Genomic DNA, 16,935 nt, shown 5'->3' with positions numbered 1-16,935 from the left:
TGCCGTGAATACCAGGTCCCAACACATCACCTGTTCATCGACTTCAAAGCGACATAACGACAATGCACAATGGTCCACGAACCAGATTTACGAGGAAAGATACGTTCAACGCCTTCAACCTGCAAGTATCGGAAATTGACTATAAACATTCAAAATGGTCTATCTCGACACACGGTTAGTCTTTTTATTCCGGTTATTCTATGAAATCTTCAAAACATAATGAAATTTAGAAGAGCTTGAAGAAATTTGGAAAATGTTTAGCATTATTGAAAATATGGTTCTATGAGTATACCACAAAAAATAGCAATCTGCAAACTGCATTTTTTTTAAATTTTTTTAACGTTTCAAACATTTGTAGCGAAAAAAATTTGTACGGGAAAAAATCTGGAAAATAATGATTATTACTAGCAGTTATGTACACATAACATATCACTCAAAACCAACTATTAACATTCTTATTTTGGATAGAAAAACCTCCAACATTAAGAATATGGTCTATCGCAAAAAAAACACATACATTTTGGTCGAACTTTGACGCTCTGTTTTAAGTATCTTTAGAGGTTATTAAACTCCGTTCTCTGGTAAAACTACCTCTGCAACACATTTAAATACATACCCATTCGAAAAAAAAAAATGCAAATTTTCAACTTTATGTATTTTGTATTTGCGTAATCGTTCTTTGAAGACGCATAAAAAAAGAGCTTGTCGAAAAATGGCTTTTTTTCATTTTTAAGAAGTGCCCTAAACTGCGGAGGGAATTTTTCTTGATGAAAAAAATTTTCCTATATGATGAGCATTCTGGAAAAGAATATATTTGCGCAAAAATAAGAGAAATAATTGAATATTTTCCCACAGTTTTCGCAATTTTAAATTTTTAGGAGATGTCCAAAATTTTAAAAACATATGTGCAATCTTTCAGATAAAAGTCCAAGTCAAATGATTCTCTCTCTCTCTCTTCTTGGCGTAACGTCTTCACTGGGACAAAGCCTGCTTCTCAGCTTAGTGTTCTATGAGCACTTCCACAGTTATTAACTGAGAGCTTCCTCTGCCAATGACCATTTTGCATGTGTATATCGTGTGGCAGGCACGAAGATACTCTATGCCCAAGGAAGTCAAGGAAATTTCCTTTACGAAAAGATCCTGGACCGACCGGGAATCGAACCCGTCACCCTCAGCATGGTCATGCTGAATACCCGTGCGTTTACCGCCTCGGCTATATGGGCCCAAGTCAAATGATTATTTTTTGAAAATCAGAACTGCCATTCTTTATTTGAGAGATTTTTATAGTATCTCCAAAAACAAAGTTATGTTTATATCGAACAGATTATTTTTCAGGCAATTGTGAACGTTTATAGTTAATTTCCGATACAGTCCTTAGTCGAATCTTAATCTCGGAAATCGTAAATGATTTTGTTTACATATTTGTATGATGAAGAAAAAGAAAAAAATAGTATTCATCCCAAATTTGTATTTTTGTTATTGTTGACACATTCCAACCATGGTAGTAATAATTTCAACCAAATATATAGGTTTTCATACTAGCAGATGATTTACAATAAGTGAGGGACCCAGAATCAAAGGGGTGTAACCATTTTGTAGATTTTAAGCTGAAAATATCAAAAAAATCTTCAGATTTCAAGCTTTCAGGAACTTTTTTAAGATTATTTTTACGATGATTAGAAAAATAACAATAAATCGTAGAAAATTTGGTCGATTTTGGAACTCCATACATTTTGTATAGGATGAAAAATTGGTGAAAAACTTGAAACGTCATTTACTCGAAAGTGGGTTTTTGTCACTTACACCCCTTTGCTTCTAATCCCCTCAAGTGATGTATAGACTCCAACAAAGATGTGAATTCCGGGCCTCTTGCACGGCACTCTCTTTTTTCAACTTGGCAATATAGCCAACAGAGATTGTAACGTAGTTACAGAAGGTCGACAAAAATATAATTTTAATCCAAACCTAATCGCCAAGTAAGATATTTTTCAATTTCAAAATATGGGACCAGCGAGGGTTATCGATTACCTTTTAGTAACACGAGAGTCCCTGGTGGTGGGATTTAGAACCACCAATTTAAACCTATCATGCAGCAAGCTTACTGGGAGGATCTCATCACTAAAACTAATGACGATTAGCCTCATCAGTTCATACGGGAACTGAAATGTTGTTTTTCTCAAAAGTACAAAAGAAGACTATTGAAAAGAGGGCGTCGCGTGGGTCTAGCATGGTTGAGTCATCCGATGATCTAGTATTCTCAAATCGATCGGTGAGCCAGTTAGAAGTGTCTAAGCAAATTAGAGAAAATCAAGTGTAATATAGCAGTAGTGATTGAAGGTCGATCGAAAAGTTTGTGTAAGCCCAGATTGTGACTATTAAGAGAAAATTCTTTAAATCTAAATTGTAATTTCAGTTTGAGAAACGTAAGGTGGAATTTAAGAAAGCAAAAGTTGGCCCGGTAGCAAAAAGTTTTAATCAGACATTGTGAGTGACCTAGGACTGAAAAGTGTACAAGTACATAATTGTTCAATCTGTTTCCTATTTTTAACAATTCTCGCAGAAGAAACCTGGAATTAAATGGTCTGAAAGAAAAAAAAACTAAGAAAAGTGTAGTGCGGAATACTGCACGTGTAATACCTCCCTCGAGGCTCAGGTAATGAACCGTTATAATGTAACTGTGACCACATGTGAATCCTAGTAAGACAACCGTTGTTAATGCGAACGTTTATTATATCTTTTTCCTTGAAGGACACTACTATCCTTCAAGCGAAGGTGCTAGTGTAGGGTGTAGGGGATAGCGACCAGCCACGCTGTCTCTAGGGACGAGTCAGAAGCTCGGCGACTTGTAGGCTCGCCTCGTCGTCCGCGCCAGTATTCGACCCTCGCGCACCCTGGGCCGAAGGAATCCACGCCTTCCGGAGGAATTCGGACGCTACTAACCGAATATCGCTCCATCGGTCTCGAAGGGAGATTCACACCACGTGAGCGCATTGGCACCGCCCATCACCACCCCGCTTGTCGAACCCCATCGATCGGTGTTAGCAACACGAGAACGGCTCGTAGCCACGCGTGATAAGCACAGATGGTGGTGTGATAGCCCGTCATCGTAGTTCGACTGACAGCATCCCCGGTCGAGCGATCGGACTGCTCGAATTACTTCGCTAGCCGAGAGCCGACCCCTCTCCGACCCGGCATCACGAGTGAGCAGAGAGACGGTACCGCGCACGGTGTCACGTGTACGGATCGACCGGTAGTCCACCGGAGTGACGGCGACATCGCAAGGATACAGCCAGGACCCTCACGGCTGCAAGCAGGTCAGATCGTTTTGGTTTTTTTGTATATGATAATCGTTCGCATTGAACCCCCATAGACCCATTTTTGGTCGAAGAAGCGTGCACGCATTAGGGAATAAGAGATAACTGGAGTGTAAGATTTTATTGCCCCCTACCTCATTATAAGATCTTTTCACCCTGAATAGATTTAGAACCGTTTTATGGCACATAGGGGGATTAGGGGCATAATGGACACCCGGGGCGAAATGGACACCCCTGTTTTTGCCGAAACCGTGGACTTTTATGTAAAACTTTTAATGTCTAAGTGTAAAGGAACAAGTCATGGCTCTATTTTTCAAAAGTACCATTTATATTGCTCCAAAATAACCAAAATATCATTGAAATTGAAATATGTTTTTCATATGGTGAAATTCTTATAATTTCGAAGCAGCATCAAATAAGGTATTACGAGTGTTGGAATGTGTCCACCATAAAAACAAGTGAATCGTTACCTTATCTACATGTACACGAAGATTTAGCAATGGATAAAGTATTTTATTTTTGTTAAAAATTTACTTAAAATAGCAATTTTAATGTTGTAGTCGATTCGGGGCGAAATGAACACTGGCAATTGCGAATGGATGTACGCGCATTGCATACTGTTAGGCGTTTTAGAGAGTTTGGAAAAAATCAATCTGATTATTTAAGCTTAAAGTTTATTTAATTAACTTTGATGTAATGTAAACTCGTCTAAGATGGAGTATTATATCTGTGGCATTGATCTCTGTAGGCAGATTTCTTAACTGATCGATGTAATCAAAGAATTAGCATAAAATATACAGGGGTGTCCATTATGCCCCGATGGGTGTCCATTTCGCCCCGTACCTTTCCTGCCAGCCCTAAAAAATACACGATTTCAAATTCGTTATTTCTTTACAATACAGACATTCTACCTGCCGTAAATGATTGAAATACGTAGGAAACAAGCTAAAGTTGCAAACCAACTAATAATATGCTAAATTTTTCTTCGTTATACAGGTCTAACGTACCCATTTGCTTAGGGTGTCCATTATGCCCCTAATCCCCCTACTAGTAAATTAATCGAAAGAGGAGAGAAAACTTGATCATTGGTTCAGTTGGTTTTCGTCAGAGATTTGCCCCATCGTTCGTTGGTTCTGGGTATGCGATTTGAACAGTTGACTGTTGCACGGTAGGTTCGGAATTGATCTTAACTTGTGACAAGGACTCGCCTTGAGGAGTCTGGCCGGGATACTCAAGCTGATCCACATGCAAGCCGATTGGAAGTGCTTGCTTGGCGCTTAAGTGGATGCAGTTGATACCAATCTGACTTCGTAACACGAAACCGTTACATTGCGCTTTCGGCTGTTAACCGAAAGGTTGGTGGTAAATTCGCAGGTGGAGGTGGTAAAGTATTCAATTCTCCTCTTTGTTCTTCAAGTGGAGCATTAGTCATGTTAATATTTCGTATTTCCAGTTCGTATTGCACTTCATCTGGTAACAAATCGTTCGGGTTGATGTAGGATCCCGCCCCAACATGGTTGAGGGAGTAAGCCATCGTTAATTATTTTCAGACAGGTCAGTTCAAAATTCAAAGATTCCGTAACCATTATCAAATACTAAAGGTAATAAAGGTTGTTCAAATCAAAAAAAAAAAAACTAATTATAATAAGAGAATAAACAGATCAGCCCTTCAAAATTTCTTACCGCCTATTGATATTGTTTACTATTTTAGGTAAATTCAACCGACCGACGCTAACGAGTTCGAACCCGATTGCAACAAACCTACTTTTAAGAGTTCATGTGAGTATAGACCCTTAAATAATGATTCTTAGAAAAATCGAAATTGAATGGAAACAAAACCTATTTGATACTAATCGCCCTATTATTGAGATTCGCAACTAAAAATCAAAATTTGTCGCAATTCGCATCTAGAGATCCAAATTGGTTCTTTCGCCCTAATTTTTCCAAATGCCCCACGTTGGGCGCCAAAATGTAACGGTTTCGTGTTACGAAGTCAGATTGGTATCAACTGCATCCACTAAAGCGCCAAGCAAGCACTTCCAATCGGCTTGCATGTGGATCAGCTTGAGTATCCCGGCCAGACTCCTCAAGGCGAGTCCTTGTCACAAGTTAAGATCAATTCCGAACCTACCGTGCAACAGTCAACTGTTCAAATCGCATACCCAGAACCAACGAACGATGGGGCAAATCTCTGACGAAAACCAACTGAACCAATGATCAAGTTTTCTCTCCTCTTTCGATTAATTTACTAGTATGTGCCATAAAACGGTTCTAAATCTATTCAGGGTGAAAAGATCTTATAATGAGGTAGGGGGCAATAAAATCTTACACTCTAGTTATCTCTTATTCCCTAATGCGTGCACGCTTCTTCGACCAAAAATGGGTCTATGGGGGTTCAATGCGAACGATTATCATATACAAAAAAACCAAAACGATCTGACCTGCTTGCAGCCGTGAGGGTCCTGGCTGTATCCTTGCGATGTCGCCGTCACTCCGGTGGACTACCGGTCGATCCGTACACGTGACACCGTGCGCGGTACCGTCTCTCTGCTCACTCGTGATGCCGGGTCGGAGAGGGGTCGGCTCTCGGCTAGCGAAGTAATTCGAGCAGTCCGATCGCTCGACCGGGGATGCTGTCAGTCGAACTACGATGACGGGCTATCACACCACCATCTGTGCTTATCACGCGTGGCTACGAGCCGTTCTCGTGTTGCTAACACCGATCGATGGGGTTCGACAAGCGGGGTGGTGATGGGCGGTGCCAATGCGCTCACGTGGTGTGAATCTCCCTTCGAGACCGATGGAGCGATATTCGGTTAGTAGCGTCCGAATTCCTCCGGAAGGCGTGGATTCCTTCGGCCCAGGGTGCGCGAGGGTCGAATACTGGCGCGGACGACGAGGCGAGCCTACAAGTCGCCGAGCTTCTGACTCGTCCCTAGAGACAGCGTGGCTGGTCGCTATCCCCTACACCCTACACTAGCACCTTCGCTTGAAGGATAGTAGTGTCCTTCAAGGAAAAAGATATAATAAACGTTCGCATTAACAACGGTTGTCTTACTAGGATTCACATGTGGTCACAGTTACATTATAACGGTTCATTACCTGAGCCTCGAGGGAGGTATTACACGTGCAGTATTCCGCACTACACTTTTCTTAGTTTTTTTTTTCTTTCAGACCATTTAATTCCAGGTTTCTTCTGCGAGAATTGTTAAAAATAGGAAACAGATTGAACAATTATGTACTTGTACACTTTTCAGTCCTAGGTCACTCACAATGTCTGATTAAAACTTTTTGCTACCGGGCCAACTTTTGCTTTCTTAAATTCCACCTTACGTTTCTCAAACTGAAATTACAATTTAGATTTAAAGAATTTTCTCTTAATAGTCACAATCTGGGCTTACACAAACTTTTCGATCGACCTTCAATCACTACTGCTACAGGGGATGGCCAAAATGTTTGGGATAGGCAACTTTTTTTTCTCTCACAAAAAAGTTCAGCATGCTATAACTTTTCATAAAGCGCATAAAAAAATCTCAAATTTTGACTGTTTGTCAACCTATTATATGTGCATCATTGGTACAAATTTGGGCTTGATTGATTAATATTTCGCAAAGTTAGATCCGTTCGGGTAAAACACCTTTTTTTAGACAACGCATTTTTGAGCTGTCATATCTCGGAAACCAGTAAACCGAATTGATTGAAATTTTGAACGTACACTAACATTATGTAAATGCTTCACAAACTATTAAAACATAGATACTTTTTAAACGTTGACAAAAGTTATCATGGATTGACACTTTTTGGACTTTTTTCGAAAAAATGTAATTTTTTTACATTAATGTGAATAAATTTTAGTGTTGATATCCAAAGATTTTCCACTTCTGTTCTCAAATTATCTCTGATCAGATATATTAGAGCCTATTTAGATTGAAGGAAGAACACATTTAATAATTTTTGTTTAGTATTGTAAATTTTACTTATTTTCCTCTATATGGGTTAATATTTCAACCCGATATAACTTAATTCGCCGTGAGAAAATATTACATTTTATAACGTCGTATTGAGTATCATTATATTGTTGATAAACGTTAAAAAATTCATTCAATTTGGTTCACTGGTTTCCGAGTTATGACAGCTCAAAAATGAGTTGTCTAAAAAAAAAAATTATTCGATCGAGCCCAAATTTGTACCAATGATGCACACATAATAGATTGACAAACAGTCAAAATTTGAGATTTTTTGATGCACTCTATGAAAAGTTACAGCATGTTGAATTTTTTTGTGGGAGAAAAAAAGTTGCCTATCCCAAACATTTTGGCCATCCCCTGTATATTACACTTGATTTTCTCTAATTTGCTTAGACACTTCTAACTGGCTCACCGATCGATTTGAGAATACTAGATCATCGGATGACTCAACCATGCTAGACCCACGCGACGCCCTCTTTTCAATAGTCTTCTTTTGTACTTTTGAGAAAAACAACATTTCAGTTCCCGTATGAACTGATGAGGCTAATCGTCATTAGTTTTAGTGATGAGATCCTCCCAGTAAGCTTGCTGCATGATAGGTTTAAATTGGTGGTTCTAAATCCCACCACCAGGGGCTCTCGTGTTACTAAAAGGTAATCGATAACCCTCGCTGGTCCCATATTTTGAAATTGAAAAATATCTTACTTGGCGATTAGGTTTGGATTAAAATTATATTTGTGTCGACCTTCTGTAACTACGTTACAAGATAACGCGCAGTTCTCAATCAAAGGACCTAAGTTCGATTCCCACTGAACATCATTTGTTTTTTTTTTTAATTTAAAAATCTTGAGTCGTATATTGGTACTCTCAATCGTAATAAGATCTTGCACAATCGTATATTTAGGGTGTGAACCATTTCGCTTATTTGTTTAACTTTTAGTTAAAATTTGACACTTTGATAGTTATTTGCCATCGAAAAGTTAAAAAATAACCACGACGGCGGCCCATTTGAAATTTGACAGACGAGTAGTAATTTGGAACAAAATACAGTACGCAGCCAAATCATTGCGAACAAAAAATAACTATCGAACTGTCAACACTAACCCTGCTCGGGAGTAGGGTTATTTTCAAAATAACTATCGAAGTGTCAAATTTTAACTAAAAGTTAAACGAACTAGCGAAACGGTTCACAGCCTTAGACAGATAAAATCGGCGAAATCGTAAACATTTTTTGATAAATCGTAAATTATGTTGGATGGAATCGCAGTAATCGTATGCATATATATTTCGATATGGCCTCCACTTTAGTATGTATATGCCTGTTTCGTGCATTGAATTCGATTTCTTTGGTGCTATGTATGTGTGACTAGTTCAGTTGCAATTTTGATATAGCAACCAAATTGCTGGCTGAGCGATGGGCAGACCAGGTGGAGCGTGACTTGGCGAACATTGGGCGTGACCGAGGATGGAGAGCGGCAGCTTCGAACCGTGTATTATGGAGAAATATTGTTGAATCAGTTTTATTTCAAATGAAATGAAAAATGAACCCACATCGTCTTGAAGCTACAGAGGAGGAGGGGCGTGGATTCGTAGAATGCTCAGTTCAGACGCTATACAAGAGGTGATCCTAGGGTTCGGAGTGTGCTTGTAGGTCATACCGATGCCCTTACAGCGATTAAGTGACCGCAGAGGGAACATCCTGCTGTCGTGGCATCGGTCTACTGGGCTGGATCCGAGCCCACGGAAAGGAGTCTTCGGCAATGTCAGGCAGGTGGAAGCCCCATGTCAGCACGTCCTTCTGTGTGCTGGCTAATAGGGCCTTGTTTACGGGAAGGTCAAATCGCTGTATACACGGTATTGGAATCAGGCGTGGTGTCGAACCTGACTGGTATACGAGGGCAAAGGAAGTGGTAAGGACCAGCGTGCTGCCTTGGTAGATTCCCCAAAGTGTGTCATCGATGTTCGTTACTGCAGGTCACGGAGCTAAACTTGTGCATCAGCTCCTTTCTGAAACAATGCCTTCTTGGTGGTTTCGAAGACACGAAGGGTTGGCGGCAATGGGAATGTTGTTGAGTGGGTCAGGGAAATGGTATTACTGGCTTCTACTTTGGTGGTTGTAGTTGACGGCCCCTACCCCCATACTATCTGGAACTCTCTGTTCAGGTGTCTGTTGAACAAATTATACTCTCATTATTTAGAAAAAAAAACAGCATAATTTCCAGAATAAATTCTAATCAAATTTTGTTATTTTTATATAGTTATAATGCATGACAATGTATTTAGTTGGTGGTAGAGCGCAAGCTTCGGCCTGATGACACTTACTGTAAGAGAAATCTTTCCAATGATTCCAAACAATTTCAGTACTATGTAGTGACGAACTGCCAACCGTGCCAACCAAATGATTTGCTGGAACACTATTTACGACCAACTTGAATTGGAATTCTTTCCAATCCGTGCCGAGAGAAAGAGAGAGGAGTGATCGAAGAAACCGTTTCAATCGAACCGTGTCTGGTGGACATCTTAATTTGATTGCATTCTTTTTGAAGCAACCTTCCTGCGTAGAGTCAGTTCACCAATAATTGTGACATTTTGAACCTATTTGTTTCGGAAAATTTTCATTGATTGTTTGTGTTATGCGTTATTAGAACAAATTAAATATAGGGAATCGCGCTACTTGGGCGGTGGCTTCTATATTCGTCTGTTTTCCACTATAACTCAGTCAAATTTGAACCAATTGACACAACTTTTGGAATGTGGTGAGATAGGTATAGTATCTACCCGAGTACAACATTTCAAGTCAATTGGTTCAAAATTGACTGAGTTATAGTGGAAAACAGACGAATATAGAAGCCACCGCCCAAGTGGCGCGATACCCTAGTTGGTAAATAGTTCACCAGTTTTAAGTTATGAATGCATATGAATGCGTATAAATCTCAAGTAGGCATCTTTTAGTTATATCCAGTCTTGTTAACATTCGACACTTTTCACTACCTTCATATCGTTGCCGCAGTCGGGTGTCAGCTTGCTTTGTTACATTCGTGCGCTACCGTTACCTCTTACACACAACACGAGCGGTGGAACGAAGCTCAATAAACACAAGAAAGCGTCAAATCATTATCGTCTGACACGGTGACATTTGACTAATTCAAGCTTTTCGCATAGATTTGCAGCCAATTCCGATTATGAATGGTAGTATTAGTTTATTCTTGCATGTTGCATTGAATACGACACACATTTGGCCAACACAGCTCTCATTATGGACGAATACAGGAATAACAAAAGCCGAACCGTCTCCCGAAGACGCTATCGTGGTGGAGTGCATTCATTTGACATTTTTGTTTCGTACAGTAGTCTAATTGCTTGTGTGGCGAGTGTCAGAGACAAAGGAGGCCGAATATCGACGAAAAGGTTCAAATGAACGTGATCTCTAACAAGACTGGTTATATCCCAAGGATCTTGAAACCGTTATAAAACCGCATTCTTTTTATTTTGGTTTCATGATTATTTCAAGAACCTCTTCCAGTCTATTTGAGAAATACATGTTACTTGGGATGTGTTAGATTAAATACGGTTTTACTAGAGCAGCTGTCCGCTATTGGTTCACCCACCCTAAACTCCGTTGTTTTTCCTCGACAAATCAACAAGTTTCCCGTAGGATGTGAAATCGCGCTCGCGTCGTCGTCGTCGTGTCCTTGCTTTGTTTGTTTGCAAAAGGCAATATGAAAAGGCGAAATTGGCATTCCCGCCGTTCCGAGGAAAATTAATTAAATCCTGAAATCAAAGCAATTGCATCTTCGGTTTCGTCCGAAATCAACGAAGAAGGATCGGATCGGATCGGACGGGTTGACTGACTACTACCTCGACTGTTGACACACTTTGGAGGGAAGAGCTTCAAAGCTTCCAATTGGTTAGGCGGAAAGGATGAAGCTGTGAGGTCGCGCAAAAATCGGACGACGGATTTGGACGACGACAACGAGGGTTAATTTGTTTTACAAACGGTTTTTCTTTTTCTCGTTAGGTACTAATTGCCGTTTGACTTTTGTGTTTGTTTTTCGAGAGTTTTAATCTTGGAAATGATGATTGGGCTGGGAATTGAAAAACCTAGGGCATTTCGTGGGCAAAAGGTCAGTTCAGACTAGTTTCGATTTTGTGATGATTTATGACTTTTTATTTCTTCATCAGATTTCTTACCTCTTATGTCTAAGTTCTGCATTATAACTTCTAATTTCCGATTTCTAAACTCTGATTTCTGCTTTCTGCTTTCTGATTTCAGATTTTTGATTTCTTACTTCTGATGTCTTAGTTCAGTATAACAACTCCTTATTTCAGTTTTCTGAACTCTGATCTCTTACCTCTGAGCTCTGATTTCTGCTTTCTGATTTCTTACTTTCGATTTCTGATTTCTGACTTCTGATTTCTGATTTCTGATTTCTGATTTCTGATTTCTGATTTCTGATTTCTGATTTCTGATTTCTGATTTCTGATTTCTGATTTCTGATTTCTGATTTCTGATTTCTGATTTCTGATTTCTGATTTCTGATTTCTGATTTCTGATTTCTGATTTCTGATTTCTGATTTCTGATTTCTGATTTCTGATTTCTGATTTCTGATTTCTGATTTCTGATTTCTGATTTCTGATTTCTGATTTCTGATTTCTGATTTCTGATTTCTGATTTCTGATTTCTGATTTCTGATTTCTGATTTCTGATTTCTGATTTCTGATTTCTGATTTCTGATTTCTGATTTCTGATTTCTGATTTCTGATTTCTGATTTCTGATTTCTGATTTCTGATTTCTGATTTCTGATTTCTGATTTCTGATTTCTGATTTCTGATTTCTGATTTCTGATTTCTGATTTCTGATTTCTGATTTCTGATTTCTGATTTCTGATTTCTGATTTCTGATTTCTGATTTCTGATTTCTGATTTCTGATTTCTGATTTCTGATTTCTGATTTCTGATTTCTGATTTCTGATTTCTGATTTCTGATTTCTGATTTCTGATTTCTGATTTCTGATTTCTGATTTCTGATTTCTGATTTCTGATTTCTGATTTCTGATTTCTGATTTCTGATTTCTGATTTCTGATTTCTGATTTCTGATTTCTGATTTCTGATTTCTGATTTCTGATTTCTGATTTCTGATTTCTGATTTCTGATTTCTGATTTCTGATTTCTGATTTCTGATTTCTGATTTCTGATTTCTGATTTCTGATTTCTGATTTCTGATTTCTGATTTCTGATTTCTGATTTCTGATTTCTGATTTCTGATTTCTGATTTCTGATTTCTGATTTCTGATTTCTGATTTCTGATTTCTGATTTCTGATTTCTGATTTCTGATTTCTGATTTCTGATTTCTGATTTCTGATTTCTGATTTCTGATTTCTGATTTCTGATTTCTGATTTCTGATTTCTGATTTCTGATTTCTGATTTCTGATTTCTGATTTCTGATTTCTGATTTCTGATTTCTGATTTCTGATTTCTGATTTCTATTTCTGATTTCTGATTTCTGATTTCTGATTTCTGATTTCTGATTCCGAATTCTGATTTTTGATTTTTGATTTCTGGTTTCTGATTTCTGATTTCTAAATTCTGATTTCTGATTTTTTATTTTGATTTCTGATTTCTGATTTCTGATTTCTGATTTCTGATTTCAGATTTCTGATTTCTGATTTCTGATTTCTGATTTATGATTTCTGATTTATGATTTCTGATTTCTGATTTCTGATTTCTGATTCCTGATTTCTGATTTCTGATTTCTGATTTCTGATTTCTGATTTCTGATTTCTGATTTCTGATTTCTGATTTCTGATTTCTGATTTCTGATTTCTGATTTCTGATTTCTGATTTCTGATTTCTGATTTCTGATTTCTGATTTCTGATTTCTGATTTCTGATTTCTGATTTCTGATTTCTGATTTCTGATTTCTGATTTCTGATTTCTGATTTCTGATTTCTGATTTCTGATTTCTGATTTCTGATTTCTGATTTCTGATTTCTGATTTCTGATTTCTGATTTCTGATTTCTGATTTCTGATTTCTGATTTCTGATTTCTGATTTCTGATTTCTGATTTCTGATTTCTGATTTCTGATTTCTGATTTCTGATTTCTGATTTCTGATTTCTGATTTCTGATTTCTGATTTCTGATTTCTGATTTCTGATTTCTGATTTCTGATTTCTGATTTCTGATTTCTGATTTCTGATTTCTGATTTCTGATTTCTGATTTCTGATTTCTGATTTCTGATATCAGTTACCATATATGGAAGTTATAAGATTGAGTCAATAATAAACAACACAACAAACACAACTTTTGATTGATTTTTAATTTTAGGTTCTTCACTTATCAAATCAATTGCATTGAATAGAATTCACCAGTTAATGAAACTTAAAACCAAATTAATATTAATTATCGTCATATTGTAAATAATTCCGCATGCCATTGCAATTAATGTCCACCCAAAACTTTACCGCAGCATGTCAAAAAATGGAAAAATACTCCTGGTCTTCCTGGTCATCCTGTGAAGAGAAATAATAAGAATAAAACGATTGATTGGATAATGTTATCTTTCTCTAATAACATTAAAGTTTTTAGCCGCATGTCCACATAAAGTGCAATTTGCTCCAGATACCACTCCATCCCCAAAATAAAACATTCAACTGTTAGCACAAAACTGAATTAGACCTCCACCATCCTTCTTACGATGCAATAAACTTGCAAACAGTTGCCCCTAATTTGCACCATTTTTATCACTCGTAGGCGACTGCTGCCCAACAAGATTCCTATCCTCAACAAGACGCTGGCTGGCGCTGATGGCTGGTTGTTGGTGGTGGCAATGTGGTGCTTAAAGCTGGCAATTCCCAACATGTTCGTTGTCAGCAGAAAGCTGAGAGTAAAAGTTTTGCTTTGCCTATTTTCAATCTGCCATCCGTGTGTCTCTCGGCTGGCTGCTGGCTGAAGGATCATCTCGGAACAGTAAGCTGAGCCGGCGTAACTGAAGACGGTCCGGATGAGGGAAGCAAGGAAAAGTCCTCCAAGTCGTAATAGATTGCGTGTGATCCGTCATAATTAAGAGCGTCTATTCATGTACCTACAGTAGAGTCAGCAACAGCAGTAGCTCTGCGGAAGACATTGCAGTGTAAGGCGCTGCGCTGCTGGCTGCTTTCGACGAAGTGTGCCGGGGAAGATTTTGATTAAAATTATGTAGGACAGTGCGAAATATGAGTACTCTCGGTGGTGGTGTAACTGCTAGGTGACGTGGATGCCAAAAAGTGTTTTTAACTCCTAGGACTCGGTTGCTATCTTTAGGTAAGAAGTAATTCAGGGATCGTCTGCGGGGTGCTTTGCACAATGACGTTCATTAAATTTTCAATGGTGTCATTTTTCTGACGTACTGAACGGGTACTAGGAGATGAGTTCGTTTTTCAGTGGCAGTCCTAATCAAAATTTTTGAGAGTGATTTTTTTTTATACCAGAGCAGTAAGATTTTGAGAAGTTATATGTATATATTTTCCAAGAAGCTTTTTATGTTCAGTGATTTTATTGCACAGGCCACGTTCTCGCACTTTACCGAGGACAGATGTGAATTTCAATCAGATTTTCAGCCGACGACGAATAGAATTCGATTTGCTCCACCACGTTTCCAGAATAAAATACGTCAACCCATTTTCGTTCGAACGAAAACCCAAACGAAATTATTTAAAACATCCCAAAAATATCCCCTTTACAATACAATAACCTTCATGGGAAATTGGAAACCTTCTTCCCAATCATTCATGCACACTAGTATGGGACTCGCTTGTATGGAAAAAATAAATTCTCGCTCCAGTCGACTTTTTAGATCCCATTTAGGTCCCATATGAACTGTACAAAATTTCAGCGCAATCGGTGAAACTATAATTTAGCGCAAGCGGTTCAAAGTTTTCATAGGATTTACTATGGGAAAAGTTGCACTTTCAAATAAAAAATCCCAGAGGTCGCCCCTTGTCTCCTTTATTCAAATCGATCAACGCTTCTTGTAGAAAAATCATTTATGAAACTTTCCTTCGAAGACCGCAAAACGATTGGATGCTTGTGGAAAAAGTTATTGATTTATTACCGATTAGTGATCCAACGAACGGCTTTTTGTTTTGTTTTATCAGCAGCACTGCTGCTGCCGTTGTAGCATGGGGTGGCGGGAGGCATCACCACCCCCAGAAACAGCAGCAGCCAAGGCTGCAGATACAGTGCTGCTAATAAAACAAAACAAAAAGCCGTTCGTTGGATCACTAATCGGTAATAAATCAATAACTTTTTCCACAAGCATCCAATCGTTTTGCGGTCTTCGAAGGAAAGTTTCATAAATGATTTTTCTACAAGAAGCGTTGATCGATTTGAATTAAGGAGACAAGGGGCGACCTCTGGAAATTTTTATTTGAAAGTGCAACTTTTCCCATAGCAAATCCTATGAAAACTTTGAACCGCTTGCGCTAAATTATAGTTTCTCCGATTGCACTGAAATTTTGCACAGTCGATATGGGACCTAAAAGGAATCAAAAAAGTCAACTGGAGCGAGAATTTGATAATTGTCCCATACTAATGCACACGTGACGAGAGAGCTTTTTCGATGAAACAGGTCTACGCAAATGGACGGAGCACGTGCCTCGTACCTACGAGACATAAGTAGTACCGATTTCCAAACCTGTCACTTGTCCGTCATTGGATTTGTAGAAGTTTCCCAACCATTTGGGTTCGGTCACTTTGCTCGTTCCCTTCGTTAGGTTGGGATTGAGTGCTAGCCTAGCCATTTTTGGCCGGCGGCGTGAATCGGCGTGACCAAAATATGACCATAATATTCATTGAAATTTTTGAGCAATTTCAGAAGGAAATCCAGGAGGATTCCCTAAATGAATTGAAGCAGAAACCCTATGGGATTTACAGTTGGAATCCCAGGAGGAATTCCAGCGGGAATTTCTAAAGGAATTCGAGATGGAATCCTCTAAGGATTTCTAGGAGGAAACAACGAAAAATATCCAGGAGGAATATCCCAAAAAAAATGCTAGTGAGAGTTGCCCAGAGAATTCGAAAAATAATTCACAAAGGATTTCTAGAAGAAATCAACGAAAAATACCTTAGAAACTTCTAGGAGAAATTGGCGAACAAAATCCACGAAGAATCCTCGAAGGAATTCCAGGAACACCCGAAAAATCGAAGAGGAATCACCACTGGAATTCCAAGGGGAAAGTCCAGGGGAAATCCAAGGAGGAATCTCCAGAGTAGTTCCAGGAGGAGTTCTTGTGGAAATTTCAGGAGGAATTCCCGACGGAATATAAGTAAGAATACCCGATGAAATTTCAGGAAGAAACCTTGATTTTATCCCGGAAAGAATTTGAAGAGAAATCCTCGAAGGAACTCTAAGAGGATACCTCGAAAGAATTTTAGGAGGAATCCATGAAGGAAATCCAGAAGGAATCCCCAAAGAAATTTTGGAAAGAATTTTCAAAGGAAACTGAGAAGGAACCCTCAAAAGATTTCTAGGAGGAACCATCGAAAAAAATCCTAGAGGAATCATCGAAGAAATTCCATCAGGAATTCCGGGATGAATTTGAAGAGGAATCTTCGAAGGAATTTTAGGAGGAATCCCCGCAGAATTTTAAAGAGGAAATCCAGAAATAA

General features: G+C 38.6%; 1 protein-coding gene and 2 long non-coding RNA genes across 3 annotated transcripts in view; 1 reads left to right on the top strand and 2 right to left on the bottom strand.

Annotated features, from left to right (window-relative positions):
• The first annotated feature begins 1,833 nt into the window (after positions 1-1,833).
• LOC134287547 (uncharacterized) lies at positions 1,834-3,013 on the top strand. The gene is made up of 2 exons (XR_009997369.1): positions 1,834-2,653; positions 2,749-3,013. It is a non-coding gene; the product is annotated as an uncharacterized LOC134287547 (long non-coding RNA).
• A 3,043-nt stretch (positions 3,014-6,056) lies between these two features.
• Positions 6,057-6,739, bottom strand: LOC134287543 (uncharacterized). The gene is made up of 2 exons (XR_009997368.1): positions 6,587-6,739; positions 6,057-6,510 (listed from the first exon to the last, which is right to left on the bottom strand). It is a non-coding gene; the product is annotated as an uncharacterized LOC134287543 (long non-coding RNA).
• Positions 6,740-13,620: 6,881 nt separating this feature from the next.
• Positions 13,621-16,935, bottom strand: part of LOC115259710 (dopamine receptor 1) — a 305,831-nt gene continuing 302,516 nt past the window's right edge. Inside the window, exon 7 of the mRNA XM_062846922.1 lies at positions 13,621-13,799. Coding sequence (XP_062702906.1) covers positions 13,761-13,799 — 39 coding nt within the window. The 3' untranslated portion in view covers positions 13,621-13,760. The remainder of the gene's footprint in view (positions 13,800-16,935) is intronic.

The sequence above is a fragment of the Aedes albopictus genome, chromosome 1, assembly GCF_035046485.1.
Source record: "Aedes albopictus strain Foshan chromosome 1, AalbF5, whole genome shotgun sequence".
Classification (NCBI taxonomy): Eukaryota; Metazoa; Arthropoda; class Insecta; order Diptera; family Culicidae; genus Aedes; species Aedes albopictus.
Note: the sequence above shows the minus strand (reverse complement) of the source record. Positions and strands in the feature narration are given on the sequence as shown.